Source organism: Tupaia chinensis, unplaced genomic scaffold (assembly GCF_000334495.1).
Source record: "Tupaia chinensis unplaced genomic scaffold, TupChi_1.0 Scaffold000423_1, whole genome shotgun sequence".
Taxonomy (NCBI): domain Eukaryota; kingdom Metazoa; phylum Chordata; class Mammalia; order Scandentia; family Tupaiidae; genus Tupaia; species Tupaia belangeri.
In genome coordinates this window covers 7,544,821-7,558,333 of record NW_006159928.1, presented here as the reverse complement: position 1 = coordinate 7,558,333, position 13,513 = coordinate 7,544,821, and the positions used below count along the sequence as shown (strand labels likewise).

At 41.0% G+C, this 13,513-nt stretch overlaps 1 protein-coding gene across 3 annotated transcripts in view; it reads right to left on the bottom strand.

Moving 5' to 3' along the window:
• The window catches only part of METAP2 (methionyl aminopeptidase 2), a gene marked incomplete at its 5' end in the record, with an annotated part of 37,742 nt that overhangs the window by 2,968 nt on the left and 21,261 nt on the right, over window positions 1-13,513 (bottom strand). For 2 of the 3 annotated variants that reach the window (XM_006154888.3, XM_027774350.1), the window contains 6 exon segments: window positions 189-304; window positions 789-892; window positions 3,621-3,717; window positions 7,593-7,687; window positions 8,685-8,866; window positions 9,564-9,725. In XM_006154888.3, the coding sequence (XP_006154950.2) occupies window positions 189-304; window positions 789-892; window positions 3,621-3,717; window positions 7,593-7,687; window positions 8,685-8,866; window positions 9,564-9,725 (756 nt within the window). 3 annotated transcript variants of the gene reach the window in all.

The following is a 13,513-nucleotide window of genomic DNA, read 5'->3' as shown; positions in this document are numbered from 1 at the left end:
TAACTGGCTAATATTTTTTTGCTATATTACAAAAACCATAAAACTTCCTGCTAGGCTACAGAGTTGTATATTTATGAATGTACCACCCTGTATGCTTGTCACATTTCAAAAAGGTTGTTAACTGGAAGAGACATTCCATTAGTCATTTAGAAGGAAAAACAAAAAACACCCCCACAACATTCTCTCACCTTATTGGCACATGTCCAACATCGAAATTTTTCATGTAATGTGAACATTCCATATCATCGTGAACAATATCTTTTCCTGTACTACCAAAGGTTTCAATGGCATATACTTCTCCTTCCTTAAAAAAATACATAAAAGTCAAGGGGAGAGAAGAACATTTTAGATCCAATCACAATCACCACCTCTTGCCCTCACTACCTCATGTCAGTATCTCCTTGCAGGTCTTAATCACCATCTCTGCTTCCTCTCCTCGGCACTTTTTGGTCTCCCAGCATCCCCCATTAGAATGCAGGTTTTACCTGGGCAGGGATTTCGCACTGTTCACTGCCATATGCTCAGTGACTCCTAACAAAACCGGCACCTAGGAGGTGCACAGTAAATACCAACTGCTGAATGAACAGTCCTGACAGCCCCGATTTCCATAGCTGACTGAGCCCTGGACTGACCAGATGCAGTTTGCGGTTACACAGCCCGATTCTGACTGGGGGAGGCATAGATGGTGAGCTACTTTTGATAAACAGTCTATATACTTAAAATACCATCAGCCTGTCAGGACGGAAAAGGGCACAGTGCTCTTCCCAAAGTGTTAATGACACACAAACCTCCATTCTGGTTGCCTCGCCTCCCTTCACAATGGGCACCGTTTTCCCAGCATGTATTCGGTACTGCCCGATTGAGTGTCCATTAAGATTGCGGATTGGTTTCACTGTCACGATAAATAAAATAGAAGTTATTCTGGGTCCTTAGAAGTACAAACAGTTCCCTTGGGTTTTTTTGGTTTAGAGTTCAAATAGTTTTCAAAAACTAGACAAGCTCTATGAAATAACTTCATATTGCAGTAATTATAAGCTGAAATCTAGTGACATATGTAAAGTAGTTTTACTACAGTGCTGTTGACTGACTACTAGAAGGGAGTAAGGGGAGAAAGAAAAAGGATGATAGGATAATGACACAACAGGGGTCACCTAAAGAGGTATTATTTTTTATTGCCAAAAGGTGTGTGCACTCACAGGGCCCACCCCATTCCTGCCCTCTATTGCTTTCAGAGTTATCTGCCCTTAAAGTGTAAATCCTGAATAATTCCAAATTGTGAGGAGATCTCATTTCCAAAGTGCCATTCCAAAGAGAGACCTGCGGCTCTGGAAACATACTTTATCCTTGCCTGATCCCCCCATTTGTTCAGCATGGAATTAGGACAGAGGCAGTCTGAGATTCTGGGTCTTTGCCTACAGTTAGCTTTAGGAAGTACTCGTGACATTGGAGGTATTTAGACAATAGTACTAGACAGAAAATGGCAACTTCTACAGTCAGAAAGTATACGGGAAATTAGAAGGAAGTCATTATTGGCTGGGCTGGATTAGGATGGCGGTGGAGGTCAGATGTCTTCCTTGCCCTAACCATAACGTCAATGTAATAACTAACTGTGTAACTAAAGGATTCATGGCTGTCACCCCGCTAGATGCTGAGGTCTTCTCAGCTCTGTATCTGTAGCAGGTGGCATCAATATAGATAGGTGGGGAGAGAAAGGGGAGAAGGAGAAAGTATGCCTCAATAGGCCCCGGTCATGCCACACTTCCCTCCATTTCTCCCTCTCCTCAGCATTTTGGGTACACACAGCGCCAACATGCTTTTCAAGCTACCAAGTCTGGTGGTTAAACCACTGTAGGCCATATGTGATCCATAGGCACAGCACTTAACCGCTACGCTATAGGGATGGCTCAAGAGTCATCTGTAAAAACTTAAATCCATAAAAAAAATTACTGTGTTCAGCAATGACCATGAATATGAAATATGTGTACTTGTGGAGAAATAGACCAAAAGAATGAGAATACTGTATCAAAATGATAGTATATTATGAAATCTTCAATTCTATTATTACATCAATGATTTAAATGCTGAAAAACAAAATCTGAATCCCATTATCCTGAATTCGATGACAGAATAGTCAAACTGTGGCAAATTCACACAGTGGAATACTACTCAACAATAAAAAGAAAAACTAGGGATACATTTGGCTAGAATAAAGCCTAGAGATACAATGAGCAAAAGTGCACAATTACATACATCCTGTATAATACTCTATACATGCAAGGACTTCAAAAGGTTCAAGGAGAAATGGAATTAAAGTACAAGTTTATTTTAGTGCAAAAAAATTTTGTAATCCATGCAGTTTTCCCACGATACACACTTTCCATGAACCTTTGAAGACCCTTCATAAATGGTTCAAAATGGAACATAATTAAACCACTGTTTAAGGATGCATAACTAGGTATATGAAGACAAAAAGAAAAAAATGCAAACACTTCAATACTCAAGATAGGGGTTCACTAGAGGAAGGCTGCTGTGTCTGGAAAAATGGATCTGGGTTCTACGGGTTCAACTTGCTGCAAAAGGGACTCTCAAGTGGTGGTGTTGGGGGGGGGTGGAGCCTAATGGGAGGTGCCTGGGTCATTTGGCACTGCCCTCTTGAATGGATTAATGTTGTTATCATGACAATGGGTTCTGTTTTGGTCTTTTCATGTGTGCACACAAGCAGTCATGCACTCCCTCTCTCCCTATCTTGGCCCTTCTACCTTCTCCACAAAAAGATACAGAAAAAGAAGGCCTGGTTACTAGATGCTAATCCCTCAAATCTCGACCTTCCACAGAAATTTCTGTTCTTTACCAATTAACTTGGTCTCAGGGATGATGTCAAAGCAGCACATAATGAACTATAACAAGGTACTGTTGGGTTCTGAAATGTTGGTAACATTCTGTCCCTTGAGGGGTAAATGGGGAATGGTCAGATAGACCTGGGAGTTGGAGATGGGGTGGACTGATGGAGATGAATTCAAACAGCAGTACTCAACCTTCCCAGCACCAGGGATCAGCCTCAAGTAAAAAAAACAAAACAAAACAAAAAAAAAACCCTCTACAGACTGGAAGGAAGGGACGGGGGATTGGTCCTGGGATGCCTCGAGCACACCGCATCCACCATGCACACCCCCCGTTTCCACCACTACCACATGAATCGATCACTTAACAATAAGGCTCGCACTCCCACGAGAATCCAGTATTGCTCTGACAGGAGGAAGAGCACAGGTGGCAGCACAAGTGATGAGGAACTTCACTGCCCGCCTTCTGCTGCACAGCCCCAGACTGTCACCAGTCCACAGCACAGGGATTGGGGACCCCTGAATTGCAGCACCAGAAAGCACAGGTGACTCAGTCCCATGAGCCCGTCAACTATGCAGTTCTAGACACATGACTCAAAAAAAAAAAAAAAAAAAAAGGCCCGTGTGTGTGTGCCAAAGTGCCCAAAATCCCAAGAGGAGAAGTAACTGTAGCCTGGCCGCCTCCCCCATGAGGTGCTTTCTCATTTTGCTCCCTCCCTCTCCAGTAAGCATACCTGCTCTACAGCCAAAGAAACACCCCCCCCCCAAAAAAAAACACACCTTGATATGTCTTCCCATCTATTTCAACTTCATAGGATTCCATAACTTCTTGAATGGCCTCACCAACATCACATAAACGAACATCAATTCCAGCACACTATTAAAAAAAGTACACTTTGTTATTCGAGGTACAAAATTTTATGGCAACTTTTTAATATTTTTAAACAGGCTATCAGAACACTGCTCTGTACTTTAAGTTTTCTGAACTTTGGGGAGGATTTTAGGAAGATGGTAGAGTAGGAAACACAAGGAATCTGATCTCGCAGCTGGATAACCCCTGCTATGGCAGAATCTGTCAAATCTATCAGTATGTGGGAAGTCGGCAGTATTTGAAGGCTTGCTACATCCAGGGCAAGGACTGGCTTGACAGTAAAAGGCACTGAACTGTAACCAATCCTAGCTCTCTGCACAGCAACAGTGACCCACCCCCATCACACAAGCTCCATGGCAAGACTGACCCTGGTGCAAGCTGCATACAGTTCATGGGGGCCAGGGAGGAGCAAAAAGAAGCTGCCCTGAACATCAAGGATGTGTGCTCTGGTGTGTGACTGCTGCTCTGGTCACTACAGGTATAGGTGAAGTGGGGCAGCACACTGTTAGCGTCCACTCATTACTGCAAACCCTACCCTTCTGGCTGATTTAAAGGAACAGTTTCCCTCTCTCCATTTTCTTTTTTTTAAATTTCCTCTCTTTTGGGAGCCAGACATTAAAAACCAGGACACTTAGGGACCAGCAGATGGTGTAATGGTTATGTTGCTGGACTCACACGTAGCCAACTGCAGTTCAAGTCTTGGACCTGGCAGCTTGAAATACACACATATGTGTGCGTGCCCAAAACCCCAAAAAGAGAAGAGAGAAGGGACTGTGATGTGGCCATCTCCCCTGGGGGGTAGGGTAGGGTGATTTCTCACTTTCTGTCTCTGTCTCTCTGGTGAGCACACATGCCAATAGCAAAAATTATCTATCTAAAAAAGAAAAAAAAAATCAGGACATTTTAAACAAGTGCACATGCACCGAGATCTTGTAGATGAGAATTTTACAGACTTAAATAGAAATAGTAGGACCTCCAGACACACCATATGAAAGAGCAAGATATCAACTAGATATAAAAATACCAGAAATGTATGTTTAATCCCCATACGGTCTGGTTTATCACTAAAATATGGCATCCTAATGTTAGTTCTGTCACAGGGACTATTTGTTTGGATATCCTGGAAGATCAATGACTCTGCACGGTATTACTATCACTGCAAGCACTAATGGCAGCTGCAGAACCAGATGACCCACGAGATACGGTAGTTGCACATCAGTACAAACCAAATCCCGAAATGTTCAAACAGACAGCTCGACTTATGCTGGAGCACCAGTTTCTAGTTCAGAACATACCAAAAAAAACAGAAAACCTACATGCTATGGGCTTTGATAGGAATGCACCAATTGTGGTGGTGTTTTCAAAATCTTGAGATGCAGAGACAGAATTGCTTCTGGTGCTGGACTCACACACAGTCAACCGTGGTTCGAGTTTTAGATCCGGCAGCTTAAACTCACGCCAGGGGCAAGTGTGTGCATGTCCAAGATCCCACGATGAGAATGGACTGGGGCATGGCCATCCACCTGGGGGTGATTTCTTTCTGGTGAGCGCACAAGCCCTAACGGCAAAAAAACCTCTCTTAAAAAAAAATTGCGGGACCAGCAGTTACGGCTATGTCACTGGACTCCCACGTAGTCGACCGTGGTTTGCGTCCCGGACCCAGTGGCTTAAACTCATGCCAGAAACGTGTGCGTGCATGCCCAAGATCCCGAGAGGAGAATGGAGGAGGAGGGATTGCGGCGTGACCATCCCCCCTGGGGGGTGATTTCTCGCTTTCTGTCTCTCTGTCTCTCTCGCGAGCGCACACGCCCTATAGTGAAAAACCTCTCAAAAAAAAAAAAAAAACCTGCTTTTGAGTAACTAACAGGCCTTAGAGTCGCTAATCTAGTCATGCTTGACCCTTCTCGAGAAGCACCAACATCTGTTATTTTTAGGATTCAGCATAGATTTAAAATGGCATTCTTGCCTAATGATGCTATTTAGGCACCACTAGAGATCAAAAAATATATCCCCTGCTCTGTAAATAAAGCTAAGTAAACATCTGTATGAATTAAAAAAATAATAATAAAAAATAAAATCAAACAGTAAGGAAACCAGAAAACCCTGGTGAAGGGGTAGGATTCAATCTCCATAGTACCACATAAGATTCATTTTTCTTCTTTTTTAAAGAATTACTTTATTTTGGGGACCAGCAGTTAGCGTAATGGCTATGTCGCTGGACTCCCACATAGTCGATCGCGGTTCGCATCCCGGACCCGGTGGCTTAAACTCACGCCGGGCGCGTGTGCGTGCGTGCCCAAGATCCCGAGAGGAGAATGGAGAAGAGACTGTGGTGTGGCCATCCCCCCTGGGGGGTGATTTCTCGCTTTCTGTCTCTCTGTCTGTCTCTGTCTGGCGAGCGCATGTGCCCTATAGCAAAAACCTCTCAGAAAAAAAAAAAAAAAGAGGTAAAAAAAGAATTACTTTATTTTCTCTTCATTTTTATTTTTAAATTTGCTCAGCAACAGAGAGAGGGAAAGTGAGAAAGCAAGCTGCCAGGTCTAGGACTTGAACCACAGTCGGCCATGTGTAAGTCCAGCATCTCAACCATCACGCCACCCATCAATCCCCATATCAGATTATAATTCCCAGTTCTACAAAAAGTTATAAGGCATACAATGAAATAGGAAAGCACAGTCCATTTACAGAAAGGGGGGGAAGTCAACATTAACTAGCCCAGAAAAAGACCGGATGGCAGACCTATAAGGGGACTTGAGAAGTTCAAGGAAAAAATGGAACATTTTCAGTTCCTGGGTGTGGCTCAGGATCACCCTGAGGATGCCAGCCTGAGACCTGGGCTAGATAAAAATGGTGTGAAGACTCTGTTGGGAGTGCCTTATTTCTCTCTAATGCATTATCGTGGAAGAGGGAAATAAACTGAATTGAAGTATTCAGGTACGAAAAATTATTCTGGTACGAAAAAATTTTGAAATCCATGCATACTTTTTCATAATATACATTTTCATTTTAAAAAAGCTTTACTATTTTATTTAACTTTATTTATTTACTTATTTAATTTGACCAGAGAGGAGGGAAGAGAGAGAGAGAGAAAGTAAGAAAGCAAGCCACCAGGTCCAGGACTTGAACCACAGTCGGCCATGTGGGAGTCCAGTGCTCTTAACCACCACGCCACCTACCAGCCCCCATAATATACATTTTCTATAAACTTTCTGAAGGCCTCTTATACTAGACAAAGCTTTAAAACAATATTTAAAGATGCTCAGAAAAGGACTAGCAGTTGGCGCAATGGATATGTCACTGGACTCCCATGTAGTTGACTGCAGTTCAAGTCCTGGACCCAGTGGCTTAAACTCACGCTGGTGCGTGTGTGCATGTGCGTGTGCGTGTGTGTGTGTGTGTGTGCGCGCGCGCGCGCGCCCAAGATCCCGAGAGGAGAATGGAGAAGTGACTGCAATGTGGCCATTCCCCCCAGGGGCATGAATTCTCACTTTCTGTCCTTTCTTTCTCTCTGTCTTTCTGGCACGTGCACACGCCCTATAGCAAAAACCTCTCCAAAAAAAGAAAAAAAAAAAAAAGTATATCCAAACTGTTTAGTAAAGCTAAAGGGGGAAAAAGTTTTTGGGACAGTGGACCAGTCTTATCAACTTAACTATCTACAAACGTTAAAAAGGCTATAAAGTGGGGCCAGCAAGTGACATCGTGGTAAGGGTGCTAAACTCCCACACTGTCAACCATGGCTCGAGTACCAGATCTGGCTGTGTTTGGCCTCTCCCTCCCCCACCCCATGGTCAAATTAAAATAAAATTAAATAAAATCTTTAAAAAAAGTTATAAAGTAAATATACAAAATATGCTGAGTGAAGAGATGGTGAATTTACATACCTTTATTCCAGTATTAGTGGCATCTTTTACAGCTTTTAGTAATGTATCATATTTGGGATTAAAAGTGACAGTAAAAGCACAGTCAATAATCCTACCTGAAAAAGAAAATTCTTAAGATTACTCATTGGCTAATCAATTTATCTACTTTACAGCATTTCCTCTACTAACCTTGCTAGTTAACAGGAAAATCAAATGATGAGCTCAAATGAAGGCAGCACTCAGAGATAATTTATAATCAAAGAGGCAAAGGAGTAAAATAGACACAAATTTCAGGACGAAAAGAATTAGTGCACATATAAACGGAAACAAAATTAGAGCAAGAAAAAGAGTGGAAAAAAATAAGGAAAAGCAAATTGAAATGCAAATAAATAGGAAAACAGGGCCCTAAATACAGTGCTATTTCTCCCACTCAGTAAAACCTTAGGGTAAGTACTTAATCTTAAATTAACTTTCTCAAGCTTATTGAGATAACAATGTACTTTTGTTGGGGAGAAATCAGAAAAGCGAACTGTATATAAAGGTTGAGAGAAACTTAAAATGCTGGGAACCAGCAGTTAGTGTAATGGCTATGTCGCTGGACTCCCACGTAGTCGACTGTGGTTCACGTCCTGAACCTGGTGGCTTAAAACTCACGCCCGGCACGTGTGTGTACGTGCCCAGGATCCCAAGAGGAGAATGGAGAAGGGATTGCAGCGTGACCATCCCCCCTGGGGGGTGATTTCTCCCTTTCTGTCTCTTGTCTGTCTGGCGAGCGCACATGCCCTATAGCAAAAACCTCTCCAAAAAAAAAAAACTTAAAATGCTTTAAATAAATATTTGTCATTATTTGAATAAGTCATGTATGAAACAGTGACCTGAATTATATTTTATATGCTTTGATAGCAAGGTAATAGACCTCAATTACCCAACAGTTTTCACTTCATTCCACTTAGATGCTGCCAAGTAAATCTCCACATTTATCTCATACAGCTGTACTCAAAGTGAGGCAGCAAGAACAGACTTCAGGAGCCTGTAATTTAGTTCCACCTAACAGAGACAAAGTTAGAGTTTCCAGAGGGGAGGGTGGGACAGGAATTCGTTCCCCAAACTCACCATTTATATGTGTTCCGAAGTCTATCTTACAGATGTCATCATACTGTAATACTGTTGTGTCACCAGCATTGGGTGTATAATGGGCAGCACAGTTATTGAGAAAACACCCAGTAGGAAATGCCAGGCCTGCATCTAGCCCATTCTCTTTTATTAGCTTACGTGAACAGTCTTCCAACTTTTCACTAAAATAAAATAGAAAAGACTTTTTTACTTTCGCATTATTACTCTTATATATCTTTCAAGGTCAGAATGTCTAATAAAATTGGTAATTCCTTTCTGGGAATCATCTAAGCATTCTATGAATGTAAACAAGTAACAGTTTTCTAATGCTATGAAAATAACTCATCTCTGAAAAACAGGAATTTAATTCCACTAGAAAGCTAAAGAAAGCACACTTCACTCTTAAATTAGTTTAATAAATAAGTTTTGACTATTTAAATGCTGATTTTATTTGCTCGTATTGCATATTTTTAAAACTGAATTAGAAAACTGTCTTTTATACTAATCATTTCTCAAAGAAAAAAGAGAGAAAATGATTCCTTTTATTGGTTTCTTCACTGTATTATAATTATGTTTTCTGTCTAGACACTTATTCCCAGATTTTTTATTTCTTAATATGAATTGTTAGATAGCAAAATAACAGATTTCCAGACAGGAACTAAATATCAATTCCTGAGTGCAGGTGCACACCTGAGTGCAAATGCTGCACAAACGAGAGGGCTACCATGGACATGTGCTCCTCTTACAATCTCATCACAGTACGACAGAACCTCTACTTCAAGTTTTAGCAAAGTTGTAAAGAGAGCCAAACAGACAACTGGAGAGTTAGTACTGAAAAAAAATTTGTATCATGTTCTTACAAAAATGTATTCCTTTTACCAGATTTCTATCATTGTCATCCCAGGCTTGATCCAGCTCATAACGTATTTTCTAACTTGTCGATGTGCTTCTGCTGCTTCTCGAAAATCATTCCAAATCTCTTCACTAGCCTGATCTAATGCTTTCTTTTCTTCACTTGTAGTTCTCCAAGCAGCTGTGCGCCTTTATAGTAAGCAAGGCATAGTGTGTGTCATTTATAAAGGAGAAACAGGTAATACACTGAGCAAAATAAGACATTTCAGATAAAATGTATGCCAATAATTTCTGAGACATAATTAATCCGAATCAAGTTAAGCCTTTTAGAATAGTCTTTTGAGAAAAAAAAACTCAAATAAAATTTTATTCACAGACTACTACCCACTCGAAACAAAGAAGAGAACTAAAAAAGTCAGAAAAATGCCCTAGAAGCCAGATTTTCCTTCCACTTGGAGGAACTTCAAAAAGGTCTCAAAAAAATGGAATTAAAGTATGAGTTTATTCTGATGAAAAAAAATTGAAATCCATGCTATTTTTCAAAAAGAATTATTTAATTTTATTTATTCATTCATTCATTTTAATTTGACCAGCAAGAAGGGGGAAGGAGGGCGGGGGGACAAGAAAGCAAGTCACCAATTCTGGGACCTGAACTGTGGTCAGCCATGTGGGAGTGTCCAGCCTTAATCAATACACCATCAGCCGATCCCCATACTATTTAATACATATATTCCAGGAACTGTTTGAAGATTCCACTCATATCAAAAAGCACAATAAAAATTAGCATTTAATTTTGCCAGTGGTACTAGTTAAAAAGACCTGACCAGAAAACCACATATACTTTCCTTAAAGTATAACATTATGTGCTTGTGTTGGATTTTTCTAATTACATATATAAGCAGTAAAACTATCAGAGGAAACAAATAGGCTTTTACACTCAGTAACCTGGGAATTATATTTACTGACTCCCCCCCTTTTTAAAGATCTTATTTAACTTTATTTATTATTATTATCATTTTTAAATTATTTACTTAATTTTATTTATTCATTCATTTATTTTATTTTGGCCAGAGAGAGACAGAGAGAGAGAGAGAGACAAAGTGAGAAAGCAAGCCACCAGGTCCAGGACTCAAACCATGGTCAGCCATGTGGGAGTGCCCAGCACCATAACCACCACACCATCCGCTGGTCCCGATTTATTATTATTTTAATACTTCTAGAAAGAGACAGAGGGAGAGAAAGAGAAAGAAAGTAACCTCTAGGTCCAGGACTCAAACCATGGTCGGCCATGTGGGAATCTAGTACCTTTTGGCCACGCCGCGATCCCATCTCTTCCCTTCTCTCGGGATCTTGGGCATGCACGCACATGTGACCAGTGTGAGTTTAAGCCACCAAGGCTGGGACTCGAACTGCAGTCGACTACATGGGAGTCCAGCGACACAACCATTACGCTAATTGCTGGTCCCCTTACTGACTCCCTTTAAGCAGTATACTTTTAAAATTAACTATTTTAGAATGAAAGTCCCTTTTTTCAAGGATCATTTTATTTTATTTATTATTACTATTTAATTTGGTGAGAGAGAGAGAGAAAGGGAGAAAACAAGTTGCCAGGTCCAAAATTTGAACTGCAGTCCGTCATGTGGGAGCCCAGCACCTCAACCACCACATCACCTGCTGAAACTTTTTTTTAAAAAGTTTTGTCACAGGGCAGGTACACTCATCAGAGTGTGGAAAAAGTGAGAAATCACCCCTCCAGGGGAACGGACACATCACAATCCCTTTTCCTCCATTCTCCTCTCAGGATTTTGGGTGAGTGTGAGTGTGCGCACGTGCACACACACACACACACACACACACAGAGTGTGATTTTCAAGCTACCAGGTCTGGGACTTGAACCACATAGTCAGCTATGTAGAATCCAGCTACCTTAACCTCCACACCACCTCCTGGCCCTGAAAATCTTTAAAATTTGTTAAATACTAGGATTACATTCTATTTTTTTTTTAAAAGAACAAATTATTTTTATTTAACTTTATTTATTTATGCATTTTAAATTTGATCTGAGAAGGACAGAGTGAGAGCAAGAGAGAAGGAAAGTGAAAAAGCAAGCTGCCAGGTCCGGAACTCGAACTGCGGTAGGCCACGTGGGAGTCCAGTGTCCTAAGCCACCACGTCACCTGCTGACCCCAAGGATTACATTCTTAAATACTCATTGTATAGTTCACAACTCAGTGATCACTAAATTCTGTGTAAGTTACACTTGAGTATAATTACTCTATTTGTCTCTAAACTAGCAAACTATGGTATATAGGCAAACCCAGTCTGATGTGTTTTGTAAATAAAATTTTACCACAACAAAGCTCTGCCCATTTATTTAGGTACCATCTACAGTCACTTTCATACTATATAGACAAAGCTGAGTAACACTTAAAGACTGGGGGCCAGCAGGTGTTGTGGTTGGGGTGCTAGACTCCCACATGGCTGACCATAGTTCGAGTCCTGAACCTGGTGATTTGCTTTCTCACTTTTCCTCTAATGAATGCACATGCCCTATAGTAAATTTTAAAATAGCATAATAACTAGTAAAATTAAATAATTCATTGGAAAAAAAATTTTACTATGTGGCCCTTCACCAAATAAAGTTTACCTAACACTGCTCTAAACCACAGACAACTAAGTTAAAGCCCCCAAATGCTGAGTTTTTCTGTGTATCGCTGTCACAATCACCGTGGTCACTTTCTCCTGCTGCTGCTACTTGCACACCAACATCTTAACAGCTCTATGGTAACTCTTCGGCACAAGAGTACAATACTTAAACATCACAGAAATTTCTTTGGCTTATTTCCTGTTTAGATGTTTTTTGAACTTAACCACTAATATCACATAACCAAAGTTGTTATTATAGTATCATCAATTTAAAGTTAGTTTTAAAAGTACACAAATTACTTTCACAGGAACAATGAAAACATATGACACATTTTTCTTTCTTTCTTTTTGCTACAGGGAGCATGCGCTCACCAAGAGAGACAGTATGCATGCCCCCGCCACCCACCCACCCAACAGGGATGAACCATGCTGCAATCCCTTTTACTCCATCCTCCTGAGATTTTGGTCATGCGCACACATGCACGTAGTGTGTTTCTCAAGTTGCCGGGTCCAGTATTTGAACTGTACAATAGGCCATGTGGGATCCAGCCACCTTAACCATTAAGCCACTGGCTGGTCAAACCTAAACAACTTCTAACTGAAGTGTTCAAATAAACATTCTACCTACACGTAAGGCCCTCAGGATAGAAAGAAAATATTAATAAGATCTTTTAAAAAGTATACTCTCAGGACCAGCAGATGGCATAATGTTTACACTGCTTGACTCTCATGTAGTTGAGTGCAGTTTGAGTCCCAGAACTGGCAGGGCCAGACTCATGCCTGGCACATGTATGTGTGTATGTCCAAAATCCTGAGAGGAGAATGGAAGAGGAAGGATTGCTGCATGGCCATCCCCCCCCAAGGGGTGAGTTCTTGCTTTCTGTCTCTCCAGCAAGTGCACATATTCTACAGCAACAATCTCTCTTAATTAACCAAAACAAAGAAACAAGAAAAGGGTACTCAAGAAGTACCTCGACTTTATAGCTGCAATATACCTGCAGCTGTGTACTACCTGCTGGGAGAGACAAGCTGGGTAACAAGGGTGACATGACCTCTTAACCTCTCATTTTAATCCTAGCCCTTTCTCTCCCCTGATCCTATGAAAGCCCCATGTGTTCCAAGTATAAATCACTTTCAGACCTAAGTGTACAGTTACAGTCACAGATCAATTTTTAAACAAACAAAATACAGTTCTTTACAATGGCACTGGCCTTAACTGTGGCACATACTCTATAGCTGTACCTGGTTATAAAGGTTAAAGAATCGTGTACCTCAATTCCTGCGGTTTTGTGAGAAGTAGAAACATCAGCAGGAAGAGTGGGAAACTGAGA